Source organism: Alligator sinensis, unplaced genomic scaffold, assembly GCF_000455745.1.
Source record: "Alligator sinensis unplaced genomic scaffold, ASM45574v1 scaffold809_1, whole genome shotgun sequence".
NCBI lineage: Eukaryota > Metazoa > Chordata > Crocodylia > Alligatoridae > Alligator > Alligator sinensis.
The window spans coordinates 2,245,101-2,263,067 of NW_005841956.1; the positions used below are offsets into that span (position 1 = coordinate 2,245,101).

At 40.1% G+C, this 17,967-nt stretch overlaps 1 protein-coding gene across 1 annotated transcript in view; it reads right to left on the reverse strand.

Annotated features, from left to right (window-relative positions):
* Positions 1-17,957, reverse strand: part of AR (androgen receptor) — a 108,169-nt gene extending 90,212 nt beyond the window's left edge. The window contains exon 1 of the mRNA XM_025200132.1: positions 17,709-17,957. Coding sequence (XP_025055917.1) covers positions 17,709-17,806 — 98 coding nt within the window. The 5' untranslated portion in view covers positions 17,807-17,957. The remainder of the gene's footprint in view (positions 1-17,708) is intronic.
* Between the last annotated feature and the right edge of the window lie 10 nt (positions 17,958-17,967).

Below are 17,967 nucleotides of genomic sequence, written 5' to 3' on the forward strand. Positions count from 1 at the left end.
GGAGTAGACTGGTGTTATTCTAACTCAAGCTGTGCAGCACGGCTTAGAGTTAACCTTGCCTGAACTGGCGTGAGTCTGACACGCTCAGAGGGCATTTATCACAAGTTAACAAGCTTTAACATGCAGACATTTGCCTTTTCAGTGCCTTTGGTATGGTCTAAATGTAATGTGTAATTTCACCTCATGCTGCTCTGAGACAGTGCTCTGACATTTATGGATCTAGCTGTTTTTCTAGGATTTAATATATATCCTTTTCTTCTTAGACCGCACCATCATGATGCTGTCAACCTCCACACACACTGTTATATAATGCCCTAATATCACTAGACTGAGAGATCACTGTCAGTTACTTGAGGCATGTGAGCAGAGAGACTTGGCTATCTACCTAGAGTTGGCCCAGTCCCGCCCTCTGAGAAAGAAAAATGCTTTGTGGAAAAAAAACAGTGGACATGATTCTTAACCAGGGATAGCTACCTATGTGCTACAGTGGGCCCAATTCTGTATTCAAATGTGGATCTCATGCAGAAATTGCTGTGAGCCCTGTGTACATGCACCTAAGGGCAGAATTCAGATCTGTAGGACTATCTGGAAAGCAAGGAGAAAAGCAGTGTATTCCAATCCTGACTGGATCAGTGCGCACTGTGTGGGGGGAGAAGGCTGCTGAGTATCATAGGTCATTTACCGTAATTACCTGTTGTGTCAGTTTATTTCTTTTTAGACAAGTGTAATTAGGTATAAAGAATGATAATTCAGTTCACTTTGATTGGACTAATTACCTTTGCTACTCATTGCCATTTGTTAAGATTCTACCTTGTTTGCCTTTATTGTTTAAAACAATTTAAAGGATGGAAAATGTAGTCATTTCTAAACAACAGATGAGTTACAAGGCTGATCCTACCCCTTTTGATTTACTTTCAGGCAGCAAACTTGAAAAAATGGAAGGCTTTATAGAAATCCAGGGATGGACTCTGTTTTGCACCTCACAGAAGACACAACCTCAAGGAAAGGTGGCTTTTAGGTGGATTCGGTACCAACTGGAGGCCTGTATATCCCTCTGGTATAAATCAGAGAAGCACTGAAAGGCAGAGACTTGTCATCTCATATCTGACATGCCCCTTCCCAATCCACCCACTTTATACTTAAGGCTGCAAAAAGGTCAGCATAGAGTCCTTCTTGTGCTGCTTTAGGAACCATTTTCTATTTATAAAGTGCTTCAAAAGGAAGTGCTTTTTGTTATGTGTACATGCTCTACGGAGCATGACAGGGCAGAGCTCGGTCTTTGAGCTTTCCACAGTGCTCTGCCCTTTCCACACAGCTGGAGGGATGAGGAGTGGAGCAGACTGTCAATGAGCACTTTTGCATGCTTTACTGTCATTTCCTGGAGCCCCTACATCCCCTCACTGGAACCAGGAGACTGAAAAATGGGAAGCTGGAGGCCCTGCATCTTTTTCTGGTTACAGTGGAAAAGCAGAGGTTAAGCACACAGGAAAACACTTACGGAGAATCAACTCTGCTGTAGTCTCCTTGTTCGGGGCGGGGGGGAGGGTGTTCCAGGAGAGCAGAGGCAGAACATATATATACTGACAGTCCACTCTGCTGCCCCTGCCCCCCAGTAGGGGGTAAAGGGGAACCACAGGATGCAGAAGTCCTGTCACACCTCCTGGTTGGAGACCATATCACTGTATGCAGCTGCCATAATTCTGAAGAGTTTCAGCCAGTGACTGCAGCAGAGGGCTGTAGGTCTCATTATAGCTCAAGAACTTTGTTTTGCTTCTACCCTGTCTCTTCTCTACCCTACCACCTTTTTACCATAAGTCTGTTACTCCCTATTAGTTTTGGTTTTCCTCTAGCTGTAAAAATAGATAGTATTCACTATTTAGGAATCCTCTAAAGGTAACTTAGTTGTCTGTAAAGTGTTTTGAGATCTTTGGATCAAAAGAACTATAAAATGAGTATTATTATTTCATGGTTCGTTGAAACTGATACTTCATTTAAAAATCTGACAACTTTAACAAAATGGAACCTGGGCTTTAACTGTTTACTATTACCACATTTACTCAAATACGATATGAGGTTTGTTCCGCCAACTGGCATGAGAAAGAAAGCTCCTCATCTTATAATTGCACACAAAGAAATTTCACTAAATGCACTGTCTATCATTAAATTGCAGCCAAAAGCAGCACATACTCAGCAACAGAAACCAACTATGAAGTTGATTAAACACAGCTAACACTGAACATAACTATACAAAATGGCCTGAATTCAGCAAACATGCTGATGGGAACCTACCACAAGAATAAATTACTGCAGCCTATCAAAATAAGACATACAGCAGTGCCCATTAAGTGCAGTTTCCCTCACTGCCGACTCTTTTTCAAGTCATGGTGAGCCACAACCTTGTATACAGTTTAACCAGAATCCGTCCGTCACCTGTACTCTCAGCCTGGTGCAAATGTTTATTGTGGCTCTTCCCTCCATGAGGTGAAACCAGATCAGGTTACCCTGTGCCTCATCTGCATATAAATTTTTGGAGTATCCCAGGACTTGTGACACCCAGTTCTAGTCATGAGTAGGGGCTAATTAACACATGGATCCTTTGTGAAGGGTATTTAGAATACACACACATACTGAATAGTACTGAGCTGTGGGGTCACCATGGCTTGAAATCCTGTTGACTCTGGTGAAACCCAGCCCAACTAACTATGTGGTAAAATGCAAGCCTTTGGCTTTGGACTAATATCACACACAGTTTGTACTACATACAGATAGGTGCCAAAGTGCTGTTCAAAAGTATGTTTATGGAGCAGCTGTGCTAAAACTTGCAGCAGTTTTAAAAGAAAGGTAACATGCATCAATTCTGGATAAACTAAGTGCATAGGTACTGTATGTCAAATGCTACAGTCGTGTTTGATTTAAAGGTTATTGTTTTCAAATTTCCTCCTCGCTTCCATGTGCTCAGGCAGAGCAGGATCTGAAAGTAAGGAGAGGGGGAGGGGGCTGCCAGGGGAAAAAGTTGGGGGAAGCAGAGTGTAAAGGGCTACCTGGTCCCCCAGATTTATTTTCCTTACTGTAGCAATGGGAGATGGAAAAATTCAAGGCAAACCTCCAATAATTAGATTCTTTACCTGGAAAACTATAACAAATTTATAAATTTTCCACATATAGAATCTAATTATTCTGGGGCTGTCTTATAATCAGGGTTATCATCTATTTGAGTAACTACAGTAGTATTATTTAATTTGTTAATAAAACATGTATGCTTTATTCCATTAAAAACACCAACCAAAACTACCTCTGTACGTACGTCCCACACCTCAAGTTGGGAATTCTTATAAATAAGTGAAGTAAAGACAAGTGAATCTTTAATGGAATTTCCTTTTCCTTGAGACTTTATTGCCCTAAATCAAGAGCCCACAGAAGAGCAAAAGAAGTCAATGGACAAATCACACAGGAAGAGTAGTGCAGGTAGAAGGCAAAAACTGAGACAGCTGAGAAACAGGGTGAAAGAAAATCTATATCAGAAACCTTTACCAGAAGTATTTTGCCATGACAACTGTGTCAGATTCCTTTTATTTTAATGAGCTTAGTCATGTCCCTGTTAGAGCTAATAAGTGAAATTAAATTCTACGTTGTGCTACTAGCTATTCTTGCCAAAGTCAACTGTGCTTTTGACTTTAAACCTGAAGTGATGAAATTGTTTTCTTTGACTCTATCAAAACAAAACAATATGCTATTTCTTTACTTAGTCTGTCTGGTACTCGAATACTAAGCCCAAAGGTGGCTGAGTTAATTCAACACCTAGTGTTTGCACCGAAGTCTTCATTCAAATTAGTATTTCAACTATAAGAATTATCTACACTACTACGTGTACATGAGTATATGTACATAACACACATATTGACCTAAGTTCACACACGGTTATATTAAAATACAGACTGAATTAATACTTTTAGTAAGGGGGCATATTTCTTTAACCTATTAATGAAGAATCGTTCCATTATTAATTTTGTAACTGTAAGGTTCAACTGTGCCCTGAATAACACTCCATGCAAGATCACAGACTCCATATATTAGAGCAAGTTATTTAGGATCCAGAGGTGATTCACCTTATACCGACTGCAATTGGAGGAGAGATGCCCTACATACTCTCCAACCCATTTAGTTATGTTTTTTTCAATTTACCACTAGAATCCTGGGAAATCACTGGCATTTTTGGTACAATGCATTAAAATTATAACACAGATTAAAATACATTTTAATTAATAAATTAAAATAATGACATCACAGGCACCATGAGTGATACCACTAAGCAGAGGGTGAAGAGGGCTGTTATGCCAATTTCCACTGAGCTTAAGGGGAAAAAAAGAAGAAATTTTACTAGTGGTGTTTTTGTCCTTTCAGCACAACTATTTTCTATCCTAAAATGAGCAACCAATGTTCATATAACCATCCAATTTGTACACTTCTGTATTTTAATGGGTAATGACAATAATACATTTAGCTCTTATACAGAGTTTTACATCTGTTGGTCTCAAAGAACGTTATAAAAGAGGTCTCATTATATTTCCATTCAGTTATTCAGTGCCACAGCATTGTATTTTACCATATACTAGCATGAACACTTATGCAGAAGATCTAAACTACAAGGCACCTATAGAAAAAAAAACAAATATACTTTTGTAAACTAGATAATATGACTTTGTATCCCCTTGCTAATATACAAAGTTTACTCCTAAGTTACACTTTGTACTAACTGCAGCTCGTCTCTTTGAGAACCGTGATCTGCATCCCAAGGACCCGCTCTGGTTGATTTGGGGACACAGATACATTCTGCATTGTATACACTGTAAGAGCATTAATGATATTTGCTTTTACCCACACACCCAGCACATTCCTCTCATCCACCTCCTCTTCCCATTCACACTGCTGAAGCAAACACTTCTGAAGGAAGAGGGGAGGAGCGGGCAGCAATGACGATACTCACATATTTCATCATTATTATAAAGTAAGCTTCTCTATTATCTGAAATAAACATGGTATCGGATATTTGGCTGACAAAAATATTTAACAGTGAAGCCATTCTTTCGTCTATCCAGGGATTGATCAATCTATACTATACCACACTCATTATCAAGAAGTCTGAGCACTCATTATTTGATATATGGAAGCAGTGGACAACTCCACTAAAAACAGAAAGTACAAGCAATGTACATATATGTTCCTTTTCCCCCCAGAGGCAACTTCAATAATATTCAGTCAGTTGCTCTGTAATCCTTTCCCACTTCATTCCATTTGCTGCCTACTGGATTGTGAAATGCTCTGGGTTATAAAAAGGCCTGGGTCCATGTTAACAGTTGCCAGCAGTCTCTGTTCTTTTAAGCAATTCCTCCATATGAGGCTTTTATTGGCCAGATACTGCATTTTATCACATACAACATGCACTTTTGCCCCCTCATCAACCCCTCAAAATTGGGGTTTAAGCAGGGTAGCTATTTTCTTTACTAGAAAAGAAGCACGCCTGTCGATGTTGCGCGTGTGATGCAGCTGCCAAGATGGTGGAACAGCAAGTGAGCTGCTGGTAGTATCTTGATGAGGTTTGTGTTGTGAAAACAACACTTCTTTTTTAAAGGAACTTATATAAACAATTGCTTACAGTAAAGAAGTAGAACTAACCATTTTTCTATTGCCCTTGCAAGGGTCTGGGGCTTAACCTTGTGTGACAAAAGAGTGAGTCTGCCTGGAAACATACAGGAGACAGTCTGAGTGAAGCAGCTGACACTAGGAACTTGCTGATGCCACATTTCTGGGGCACTCTATTTTCCCAGGAGGTCTTATCCTATGTCACACAGTTGAACATGACTCTGGAAAAATCCTTTTTGTTTACTTTCTGCTTTCCAAAAACAAGATGTGTGTTTTATTAGGGGGGCATCTGGTATACAAGAAAATACAGTATTTTAGTTACCAAGCCTTGCCTGCTCTGTGGGGGAAAGGCAGGGTAATGATGAGGAGACTCAAAGAGTGCATCAGCCACAGTGACCACAACAGTCATGCACCAACCCTTTATTAGTCTGGTCATGTTTCAATGAGTCGAATCCCAAGTTTCCTTTAGACCCCACACAGCAGCTATGAATGAAATACTGTGATGTGATTTCCAATACAACAACTGCAACTACCGGAAAAACGAGGGGAACAGACAAGGAGGGCACGCCTGTGCCTATCAGGTATATAGAAATGACATGTCTGCCTCTGCTTCTTAACTGTCTATTGATTTATAAATATCTCACTGAAATGGGAGACACTACTTCGACCCTTCTAACCCTGCACATGCCTGCTCAGCTCTATTCGGAAAAGAGAAACAGTAATAAAGGAACCAGTACTTGTGCAGTAAACTTTTCCTTCACTGCATTCACAGCCAGGTCATATGTCCTTAGGTAAATGTGGGGTTTTCAAATGTGAAAGGAGATCATCTAGAACAGATAATTGCATTTTATCTGATGACAATAGGCTAAGGCATCGTTCACCGCTGTGTCTCCGACTCAGTGCTAGGTCAGGTTGACAGACAACAAAAGTAGCTACTGTATCTGAGAGCTATTTAGTGGCCTGTGTGCATCAATTCAGTCTGCACAGAGCAAATGTCCACACTGCAAAAACCAGTCTCACAAACTGGCAGCAACTTGTTGGGTGCCTTAGAACAGCAGTTCTCAAACTTTTTAGATTCAAGACACGCCTCATTTGGCTTGAGGCACCTTATTTTTTCTTGTTTCATGACTGCAGAAAAAAAAGGAGAACAGTTCTTCAGTTGCTAAGGACTCAGAAAGACCACACCAGCTTGGAATATTTTTAACACTATGAATTTGTATTTGAAATCTCTGGGTTTATCTCTGGGTTGAAATCTCATGTAAATCCTATTTGCACACCTAAGAGTGTAACATGGCATGGCACCCTGTAGCATTCTTGAAAAGATCTCAAGGCACCCCAGGATGCCATGGCACCCTGGTTAAGAATCACTGCCTTAGCAAAAAGGCTGAGAATTGAAGGAGCTGTGTGGCTGACGTTCCCTCTCCCTCCTCAACAACACGACTTGTTTTCTACATAGTAAAAGTGAATGGGACGCCTACCGTGTAGTGAAATGAACCCTTGAAAAATGTGTAGTAATTTTGCTACATGATGAAGTTACTGTATCATGTGCCTTCTCTTCTAGTCAACTTCATGGTAGGTACCATTTTTTCACTGACCAGGTACTATAGTAGCACTTACTGTGGATGGTGTGGGTGAGATGGTTGTGTGTCCACTCCTTTAATATAGAATAATTTATACAGTTACTATTATAAAGTTACAGTTTATAAGTTTATTACACAATAGAACCTGGAGTAAACTACTCTGTAGTAATTCTGTAATATGCCTGCAACTTCAGAGATGATTCCATCCATATCACAGTAGAGGTACATTGACAAAGCAGTAGGCTCTGGGGGAAGACTGTATTTTAGTGGCCTGTGCTGTACTAGTGCTAAAACAAAGACTGTGTTTTAGAGCTGCCAATGTGGCCTTTTCAAAACACATATAAACATGGAAAAGTAGTTTTATAAGTAAACAAAACAAAACTAAAGGGAGTTGGTACTTCATGTATACACAACCACATTTATCTTACGGGCTGCTTCTTTGTGTTACCCTTGCCAAGTAAAATCCCTGTAGCATGATGCTGTACTTCTGCATCTATTCCAAAATACATGCAGGACTGCTAACACCCTGAAAAAACACTTGCATAATGTGGGACAGACCTGACAGTATCAGTACAGGGAACATCTCTGTCATAGGTTGCCAACTTGGAATGGCTAGAACATTCTCCTTGCATGAAATTCATCACATGCACAGAACTCTTGCACACAAGGCCTATGAATTATTACTAGTAATACTAATTATTAATTTATAGTGCAATAGTAACCAGGATTCCCAATCATGGACAAGGATCCTACTGTGCTAGATGCTGTACAAATGGAAAAAAAAGAGATGGTGGCAGTCCTAAAGAGATTATAATCTAAATATAACCTAAGAAACAACAAGTTAGTACAGTACAATTAGCCAGCGGGCCAGGGGCACAAAAGTAAATAATGAGGCAAGCCCAGTCAGTACAACAGACAACGATCTCACTTTATTAAAGGCCTCACCATTGTCAAGTTTTTTGTAGTCATCCTTGCAAAGAAGAGTCTAATGAACAAATATGAAGGGCAAACTGGTAGCACAGTATAAATTTACAAGAAAGAAGTTCCATTTACATCTCCAGTCCACGAATGGAATGTAGAGAGTTAAAATTAATCCCTTGCATATATTTACACTGTTTGATTTATAGTGGCCACTGTATGGTTCTTTGGGACCTATTAGAATAGCTCCAAAAAACATTTTTCCTTTTTGCTAGAGGTGTTCAAAAATTTTCTGATTGTACAGTTTTCTGTCAACACTTGCTCATTTGATAGAATCAAAATATTGCAATATTGCATGGGATAATAAAACTAAACAATTTACAATTATATGGTTTATGATGAAAATTGCCAATTACCAATTAAAAATATCAATTACAAATGAGCAGCTGTAATATCAATAATCAGTGAGCATTATCAAGTGCCAATTCTCAAAAACAGAATTACCAATTAGAATATGAATTTCAAAATGAATCAGTAAGTTATTAAATAAAAATACTGAAATATAAAGTGATGCATGAGCTGTTAAATAACAAAAATAAAAGTAAATAAAATGTGACTGGTACATTACATTATTGGTGTCATTTAGAGGTATTATGATATCCTTTTTTACATTAAACTATTTCACACTTATCAAAACGAAATATTTCAAGAACGTCAAAGTAAAATGGCATTTCAATTTTGTTCGAAATAAAATCTCAACATTTCATTTGACCAGAAATTGCAAAATTTAAACTTTTTCTTCCTGAAGAAACTCCTCCCTGAAATTTTAGAATTTCCTGCAGATGAGAATACCAGATTCTAACTAGCCCTATTTTTTCTGTGGTACTCTTCTGAACCAGTCCCCTGTGGTTCAGTGGTAGACTCCTTATTTACCACACAATGAGACCTGGGTTTGATTCCCAGATGCTTATACAACTACAGCTGTGGAGGTACCAAACATCTGGACTCAGTCTGGTCTTTGGATTCATTCTCAGTGGCCTAATGGAAGGTCTGAATAGCCTCCACTCTTCCAAAGATTCCTGCCCAGGCATTTGTATCGAAGGTCTGGGTGGCCCACATGCATACACCAGGATCCAGGAGGATTGATGGTTGCCACCACCATTCTTCTGAGCCACTCAGTCTTTTATTTGCTCCCTGGTGCTCTGTATAGTAGGGAAGTGGGTGTATTAGTTAGTTAGTTACGTTTCAAGATGTACCACAATGCGATTCAGAGGTGTGTGCATGCGGGAATCTATAAATATAACAGTGTTTGCCCCTGGGTTGTCACTGGTTGCTCTCTCTCCTCCAGCTCTTGTCTATTTTATTTTAGTATTGGGAGTTATCTGCAGATATCAACAGTTTTGAATAGATCCTTATTTTTTGTCTTAGTTGATGTCAAATCTGACATTCTTGTCATAGCCTCTCAATCAGAAACAAGAGTTTCCAACTCTATGTTCAGTTTATCAGAGTACCTTTCAAGGATTATAGACTCCTTTCATGAGGGCAACTTTAGCACAAAGAACCAACTGAATTACAGCTGATTATATCTCTTTTTGCCTCTGATGATCAGGTACCACAATCACAAGAATGTGACAGTGAGCCAAACTGTATGCAAACATAAACCTATTCATTATGACACTTTTTCTTTTGTAGTCAGCCAGTGAACAAAGTCACAATTTCCTTCTTGTATTATAAAACATACTTAAACTTTCATTTAAAATGCATCTTTTGTGATAGATTTCCTTTCCTTTCACTGTCCCTCTAATCTTGAAACATAAAGAAATCCCTTGCATATTTTGTAATTGACTCTCTCTTGGCTGCACTTCTTGCCTTTGAAAGCTGAAGATTTATGACACGGCAAAGACCAGCTAAGCAAAACATTATAAAGTACAAACCTTAGTTTTGTAGTAGAGAAACACCAAATGAATATTAAATGTGCAGATTGTGAAAAGATGTTAAATTATACAGGTTAGATATAGCTTTCACAATCAATTTATATACTATTGCCACTATAAATGTACTGCTGAACCACGGGCTCATGTTCAGTATCTCTGGTGCTAAAAAGGGCCAGTGTTGTTAGGCACTAATATACATAATTTCCCTAGTGTGTTTCCACGAACACCCATTGGCTAGCTTCTATTTTACATGTTTTATATATGGTTAATTATTTTGATACCTCTAATACTTCAGAACAAGCTAAAAAAACGGTCATTTTACATATGAGGCATGAGTGCTTGGTTTCCAGCTGGTGTCAGAGGTCAGAAATTCAAAATATGTCTTGGGGCATGTTGCCCTTGAACATCTTTCTGACGCATCTGGTAGACGAGCAAACAGATGTTTTGTTTTTAATCACAGAATTGGATTCTTAAGTATACTAGGCAAGAAGCTCCTAAGTAATCAACAAACATAGTATGTACATGTATGTTCCATATCACACTGATTTTTTGTTCTGACGCATATACTCTTCTTAACTGGAATTTCCATATTAGCAAACTCAGAAGTCTGACTGGGAAAGAAAAAGAGAGAAATCTGTGCCATTTTATGATACCTGGTACATATCATAGTAAGATGCAAAATCTCACAACCCATGATTTTAAAATAAAAATAATTTAAAAAGGTGGAGAATAAATCCTGGAAATAATTAATTTTCCTTGTTTCACCACCAATCATAAAGGCCTTTACAAATGAAAACCAAATGATCCACTGCCCCCACCATGACGACAATCCACTAAATCCAACTCTGCATCCTCCCCTCCAATTTGTACTTGATAATTAAAAAAAAGTAGAAATCAGATTTATATTATTAATTTAGGTGAGCGACACAGGAATATCATCCTTTTGTGTTACAAGTGTCTTCTGCAAGTGGTTCAACTCTCTATAAAGCACAGAAGTCAATTCTAACCAAGACTGATTACTGTAACTGCTGCCAACATAATTTAGGAAACCAAATGTTAAAAAGTACAAATTAATGTAAAGTAACAACTTAAAGGAAGCAAAAGCAAACACATCAGAAGCGTAAATAAACAAATGCACAAAACAGAATTAAACTGATTCAACCTACCAGGGAGAAATGAAATAAACAGGTTTTTTGCTTTGTATGCCATAAGCCGTCAAACCCAAGTCCACCAAACCCAGAAACAAGGGTTGGAAAAAATCTTGCTCCTAGCCCTGGGTAGTTCAACCACACAAAAATAACTGGAAGAACTTCAGAATCCATCCGGTTGTGCTGATCACAATGAACTATAACTAATTCCAAAAGCATTAGATTTAAACTGGACTGCTAGCATGTCACCCAGTCCAGCCCTCTACTCCACAGGGTCAATGGATTCATTTAATGTTTTTTTTTAACTCTTTACGAGTGAGTGTCTGAATACAACACCAGTGACATATCAATCCGCACTTAAATGACTAAGTAGTTCTTTATACATACAAAGGTGGCTTTGATCTCCAGATGCCACTCTTGCAGCAAAAATATCCTTTTTCTTGTCTGTTAGTATGGCACCGGTGAATGCCACTTTCTAAGTAACAGTGGGGGCATCTACACATGCACTTTACTGTGGAGTTGACTAATTGGCATCACTGTCTGCACATGCAGCACTATTAGGTTGGAGTAAAGTAATTAATTCCGCCACAATGTACATGTAGATGGTGACCAGGGCTGACTGGGGCACAAGGATGCTATAATGCAGGGCTAGCCAGCAGGCAGCCCCCCAATATAGCACCCTCATGCCCCAGCCAGCCCCTCTGGAGCACACTGAGCTGAAATGGAGCAGGAGAGGAGAGGATCTGCACACAACTTGGCTAAGGTCATCAGGGATAAGTCTGGTCCAATCTGATAAATGTATCAACCACTCAGTGTTCTGGTGCAGTGACCTACCAATATTACATTACAGTGTAAAATGGTCCATTTGATTTTCTTCTGTTGAACTTGTTAAAGAAACAAACTATGGATTGTAAGGACTAATTTGGTAACTGCCAACATGAAAGCAAATCACAGGATATTAGTAATGAGCTCCCACTTGCATTCAGATCTTCCCTTTAAAAAAAAAAAAAAAAGAGAAATACATTCATGCTCGCTAACAAGATCGTTAGACTTCTTTACTCTTAAGATTTCTCTTAAGTTTTCATTTCCATATGGAGTTAAACCCAAGCCATTGTTTTATTTTATTTAGCTAAGGCTTTACCTGCTTCTTTTCCAGACTGTGCCAAAAAGCTTGTCCACTATCTCTCCTAAACAGGTTGGTCCAATAAAAGACATCACCGAAAAACCCTTGTTTCTTGCATGATAGTTTGGCAGCACTGATCTCTAGAAAAATCTTACTATACCCTGGGCAAACTTCTCCTGACCAAAAAGATTTGCCAGTCCCCTCCATCCTGATCTGCAGCCCTCACTGCTATTTCAGTTCTCAGCCCAGTGCCAGATTTAGGTTTAAGCTACTTACACTACAGTTTAGGGCCTCGCAGTATGAGGGCCCTCTGAGTAAGAAAAAAAACCTGTCTCAATATCAAATTTTATAATAATCAGTTGGTAAATAAAGGAAATAAAGGAGATATGGGCAAATGAGTCTCTAAATATGGTAATCAGGACTTGTAGTAGAGATGATATCTTTAATTATACCAACAAGATTTTTGCAAAAACAATTCTTTAATTGCACACTTTCTCTATAGACATTTTCATTCTAATATGACAAAAATATACATACATTGGATTATTTTTATCGTGTGGGACATCTTAAAATGGACACAGTTTAGGGCCTCTGCATGTCATGCTCTGGCCCCGCCTCAGCCACTCCTTAACATTAACTGATGACGGTACAGAAGAGTTCAGTTTGTTATGTGGAAAGGCTGACAATTTACCATTGTGCAACAGGGTGGGATCCCAAAGCTCACTGTCACTAATGACCTGGACAAAAGCAATTCCTAGGCTTGACCCTCTGAAGTCACTGGTAAATTTTTGCCGGGCTGTAGTTTATTTTTAAAGCAATGCAAGCCACTGTGAGCATTATCTGATCAACAATTAACCAACCAAACATTACTAAAAGCACTTAGTAAAGAGATGAGGAGTGGGAATTGAGGGCTGATTGCTAATCTTGCCCAAAAAACCACATTTTTTTCCCTCTCAGGCAGGACTCCCATTAAAGCAATGGGTCTAATGCCTACGCAAGGACCTCAGGATTTGGTCCTATGGGTCTAATCAAACACTGAAAACACACCCGCAATGCTGCAAGCCGAGAATCTGCTCCCTCCAAGAAACACAATACTGCTGGGAGTGTCCACATGTACCCAAGAAGAGAATGTGGCCCATGGTTTTTAACTAACAAGAAGACTTAAAATGTGTTGAGGAAGGAACTACTATTTTTGGGGTTTTTTCCTGGTCACTAGCAAAAGAATTTAGCACATTGGTGATTTCACAGTTACCTGGAATTCAGCTTTAATAACCAGACTCTAAAAGCATATTAGAGAGTTAGGCAGAAGGGCAGGTTTCAGAAACGGCATTCTTCCATGCACTGCTGGCCTTCAAAAGAAATATTTACAGAATATTACTATTTGCTCAAACAGAAAAGGTCAAATTAGGGAGACAGGGGGCTGATCTGGTTCCTGGGAAAGCCGAGAGCAACACTGCCACTGAACAATTGCAGGAGCGGACTCCTCAGATACTTACATAACTCTCCTTCAGAGTCTTATACACACAGATAATGGAATACTAATTCCAGTTAATGAAACAGATTTTAGGAAGAGGGGAAAAACACCTGGCCCAATGTGCTTGCTTCACCTTTGGTTAATCTTAATAATCGTCTTTGATCTCTATACCAAATATCTCAGTCTCCCTCTCCAGTTGCAATGATTATTGTCACAGTCATTATTATTACAATAATACCTGCAGGCCATAGTAAGATTAAGATCTCTAGGCAAACATACTGTAAGAGACAGAACCAGCCCAAAATAGACTACCATCTAATTTAATACAAAATTAACAAGTGGGTGTACCTAGCAAAAGAACAGAAACGATGGGGAAAGGAACAGGACACCAGTGATAGGAAATGTTGTTAAAGATGAACTGCATACACAGGCAAATCCTTCAAAGTAAATAATCCCTTTAATTCACTTACAGCCTTTTCTTCTTTCCCCTCAAAATTTTTTTTGTCTAAAATATTTCTGCCCAAATTCTAGATTTACTCCTACTTTCTAATCTTCAGGTCACATCTTCTGGTTTCTAAGCATGCCATGCTACAGACATTTTTCCTATTATAACCTTTCATAATTGTGAAAACATCTTTTAAGTCATCTCAAAGAGTGTTAATAATAAAATAATAAAAAACACAGATATGGTTTTAAAAAACCCCTACCAGTCCATAAAGTAACAAGAGCCTGGATTCATGAAGTTGTTACTTACGAGAGAATGTTGCGGGGACGGTTTGGTGTGGCATATGAAATGCCGTAAAAGCAATCGAGATGCGTCAATGATTTACATTTCTCCTTTTCAGCGTTATATTAAATCTAATATATTTCAAGAGTGCCAAACGGACAGTCCTACAGACTGAATTTCCCTTGTCTGCCTAAAGGACACAACACGGGTAACACCCACATGACTAAATCTCAACCTCGTAGGACCATCCAGCTTGTCCCTGATGTCCTACTGTTTTGTCTTGTCTTCAAAGATGGTCAAAAAGAATCACAATCTGTGAGGGAGCTTTTTGAAACATATATGTCCCAGCACCACCCGTTAGACTCTACTCACTTCACCAAATACGTCTGAAGCCATTAGACAGTAACAACATTTAGACAGTAACAACATTCAGTTTACAATGCGTGCAAGATTCAAAATGATGACAAAGAATTGAAAGACTCCAAATCTCATTAGCACTCCCCTAAGAAATTCAGCCCTCCCAGACACTTTAAAGATGAAATGATGAATATAATACAAAAAAAAAAAAAATGTTAAGGGGAGGAAAAGTGTGCTCCTGCTTTACTACTTATCTAAAGACTCTAAACATAAAGCATAAACCTATCCTGACTTGCCAAAAGAAATCTTGGACAACAGGAGAGAGCCAAAGCAGTAAGAGTGGAATGAAAGAACCAGGGTCTGTCCTGCTGAGACACACAGGAGGAAAGAGGGCCGGTACCAAAGCATTTCAGAATAGTTATTATTTCTCCTTTAGAAAGACTCACGTCTCCTTGGTATCTGCTGCTAACCACCAGGTCAAGAAGAAGGAATCTTACCATTCTGCCAAAGTGGTTGACACATTAGATGGGTCCCTTATCCAATCTTAAGGAGAAAGCTAGGAGACTATTTTACTTGCCTCAGAGTTGGAGAAGAAATTCCCTGCACAATCCATTCTTTGGTATTTTGTGCAATGCCAGGAAGGATATTAACCTAAAGAGCTAATAATCAAACCTTGCTTGTAACTACTGTGTCATACTATATCAAGTATGACCATTAAAGGGGACTCGCTTGTTGGAGGGCAATGGGTGAACGATTCTCCTAGAAAATGCTCTAACAACTGTGACTCTCTTTCATCACTTGAAAGAAAATGATGTCTAATTTGTTCAAATTAGTGTCTATCACAATTCTGATTATTTACTCATCTGTTATCTTTTCATATCCAGAAGTAAATGAAAAGAAATAGCAGATCACAATTAATAGGTAGCAAGTTGCAAACATCTCATTTAGATGACAAATAATTTCAGCAGTAACTAAACTGCACAACGTCAGAGGGAAGGCACACCTCCTCCCTGGGTACTTGAATTTTAAAAAATTAGGATCCAACAGAATGGCAGGTAAGAGCCCTGAGAGGCAATTTAACCATCAAACTAATAATGGGTTTCTAAGAACTACCATAAAGTAATTAAGTATTAAATACCCTTGACACTAGGCATCCAGTCCTACCCTCCTTCCCACAAGTATTCTTCATTCACATGATTAGTTCTCTTGTAAGGGTCACACGTGTGAGAAAGGACTTTGCAGTATTGGACCATGCAGCTTAAAAGTTGGGTTGTCCACTGACAGAAAGCAGGAGAGAAAGGACTTAATTCAGCTCTCTTGACTTTCTGCTGACTTAGATGGGAGGAGAAATGGGGAGAAAATCAAGCCTAAAATAACCACTCTCCACTTAACTCTCAACACTGGCACAACAGGCGTGAGTTAGCCTCATTTTATCTCAGGAATTTCCTTCCTTTCCCCCCATTTTTGTCACCTCTTTTTTATGTAATACGTTTAAATGCATTTGTAATAGCTACTGCATTGCCAAAAGAAAATTAAGCAGTCTTTTTTTAATCAACAAAAAATGCAGAGCAAAGCCAACCACCAAGGCAAGGACAATGCTTATCTGAATGGAGAACCTGTCTGCCCATTTTAAACCTTGACCTCACCATGTCAACAAGGGTGACAGGTTAGATGAAGCAACCTGACGGCTAGTGCCTGGACTGAGACCACAATCTCATTTTTTAGGCTGTACCAAACATGAGTGACATGGGCTAGATTTGAACCAGCAACCACAATGTGAAAAATGGATATAATCTATATAGCCCACTGGTTATCCTGTCATCCACCCAATCACCCTAAGATTACCTTGATTACAGCAGGTATGTATCTGTACAGCGCGTCGCTAACACCTAACTACCTGTGCAATGGTATGAAACTTTTTACTTTCTTCATACAGACTTATTTCCTTCTTTGAGGAAGCTGTAACCTGATGGCAGTACCAAGACAGAAATTACTTTTAGTGAATTCCCATGTATAAGATATATAAAATTTCCTCATGACTTGTTTTTTGGGGTTTCCATGAAAAAAAAAGACACCCACAGAGTCAGTAATTAGAAAGTTATCTCTTTCTTAAAACATTTACATTAAGGTGATCCCTCTTTTAACTGGGTGAGAAATACGGGCGTTCAAATTGGCTGGAAGCACTTTTACTCCAACAAATTCACTTTGCTTTAATTTTTTCTAGCACCTTCGTCAGCTATTTGTTCCACTGGCCAAGGAGATGGGCACTCTGAAGATTTTTTTTTTTTTTTCAACCTGAAATTTAAGCTTAGCCAGTTGCTAAAAGCGTATGGACCAGGCTGGCCCCATGTTCCTAGCCCCCCGGGGCAGTGAGCATGCTGGAAACAGATGCATAAGTCATTTAAAGAGAAGTTTAAAAAAAAAAAAAAAAGGAAAAGGCAGGAAAGCTTCAAGCAAGGGCTCCACCAGCTTCTGGTTGGTGCAGAAAGGCCAGCATGGCATCGCCTACCAGGCACATGCAGCTGGGGCTAAGCATGAGGAAGACTTCTGGCTTCCTAGACCTGGAGGCTGCAAGCCAAAAGTGGGGTGGGGGGTGCCCCTGGTCAGAGCCAGCTGCCTCTGCCTTCCAGCATCCCCCCTCTGCCCCCGCGGGGCCCGAGCCCGCCTCGTGTCCCGTCTGCCAGCAGCCCTGTGAGACCGGCCAGGAGAGCAAGAGCCCGGTCCCTGCCCTCGGGGCTCGAGGCAGCGACTCCTCGTGGGCGCTCCCGCCCGGGGGCCTGCCCTCCCTCGGGGCGCCGGCTCCTCACCTCACGTCCCCGTAGGCGCCCGCGTAGCCCTCCATCCACGGCATCAGCTCGGTCTTGATGCAGGTGGGCGGCGCGGCGTAGGGCACCCGGCCCACCATCCCGCCCGGGTACCACACGTCGGGGGGGAAGTCGGCTCCCTCCTGGCCCGCCGGCGCCTGGCCCCGCGCGTAGCCGAAGGGGCCGGGGGGCGCCTCGGCCACGGGCGCGTAGTGCTGCCCGTCGTCGGCGAAGAAGGACGTCCAGGGGGGGGGCGCGGGCG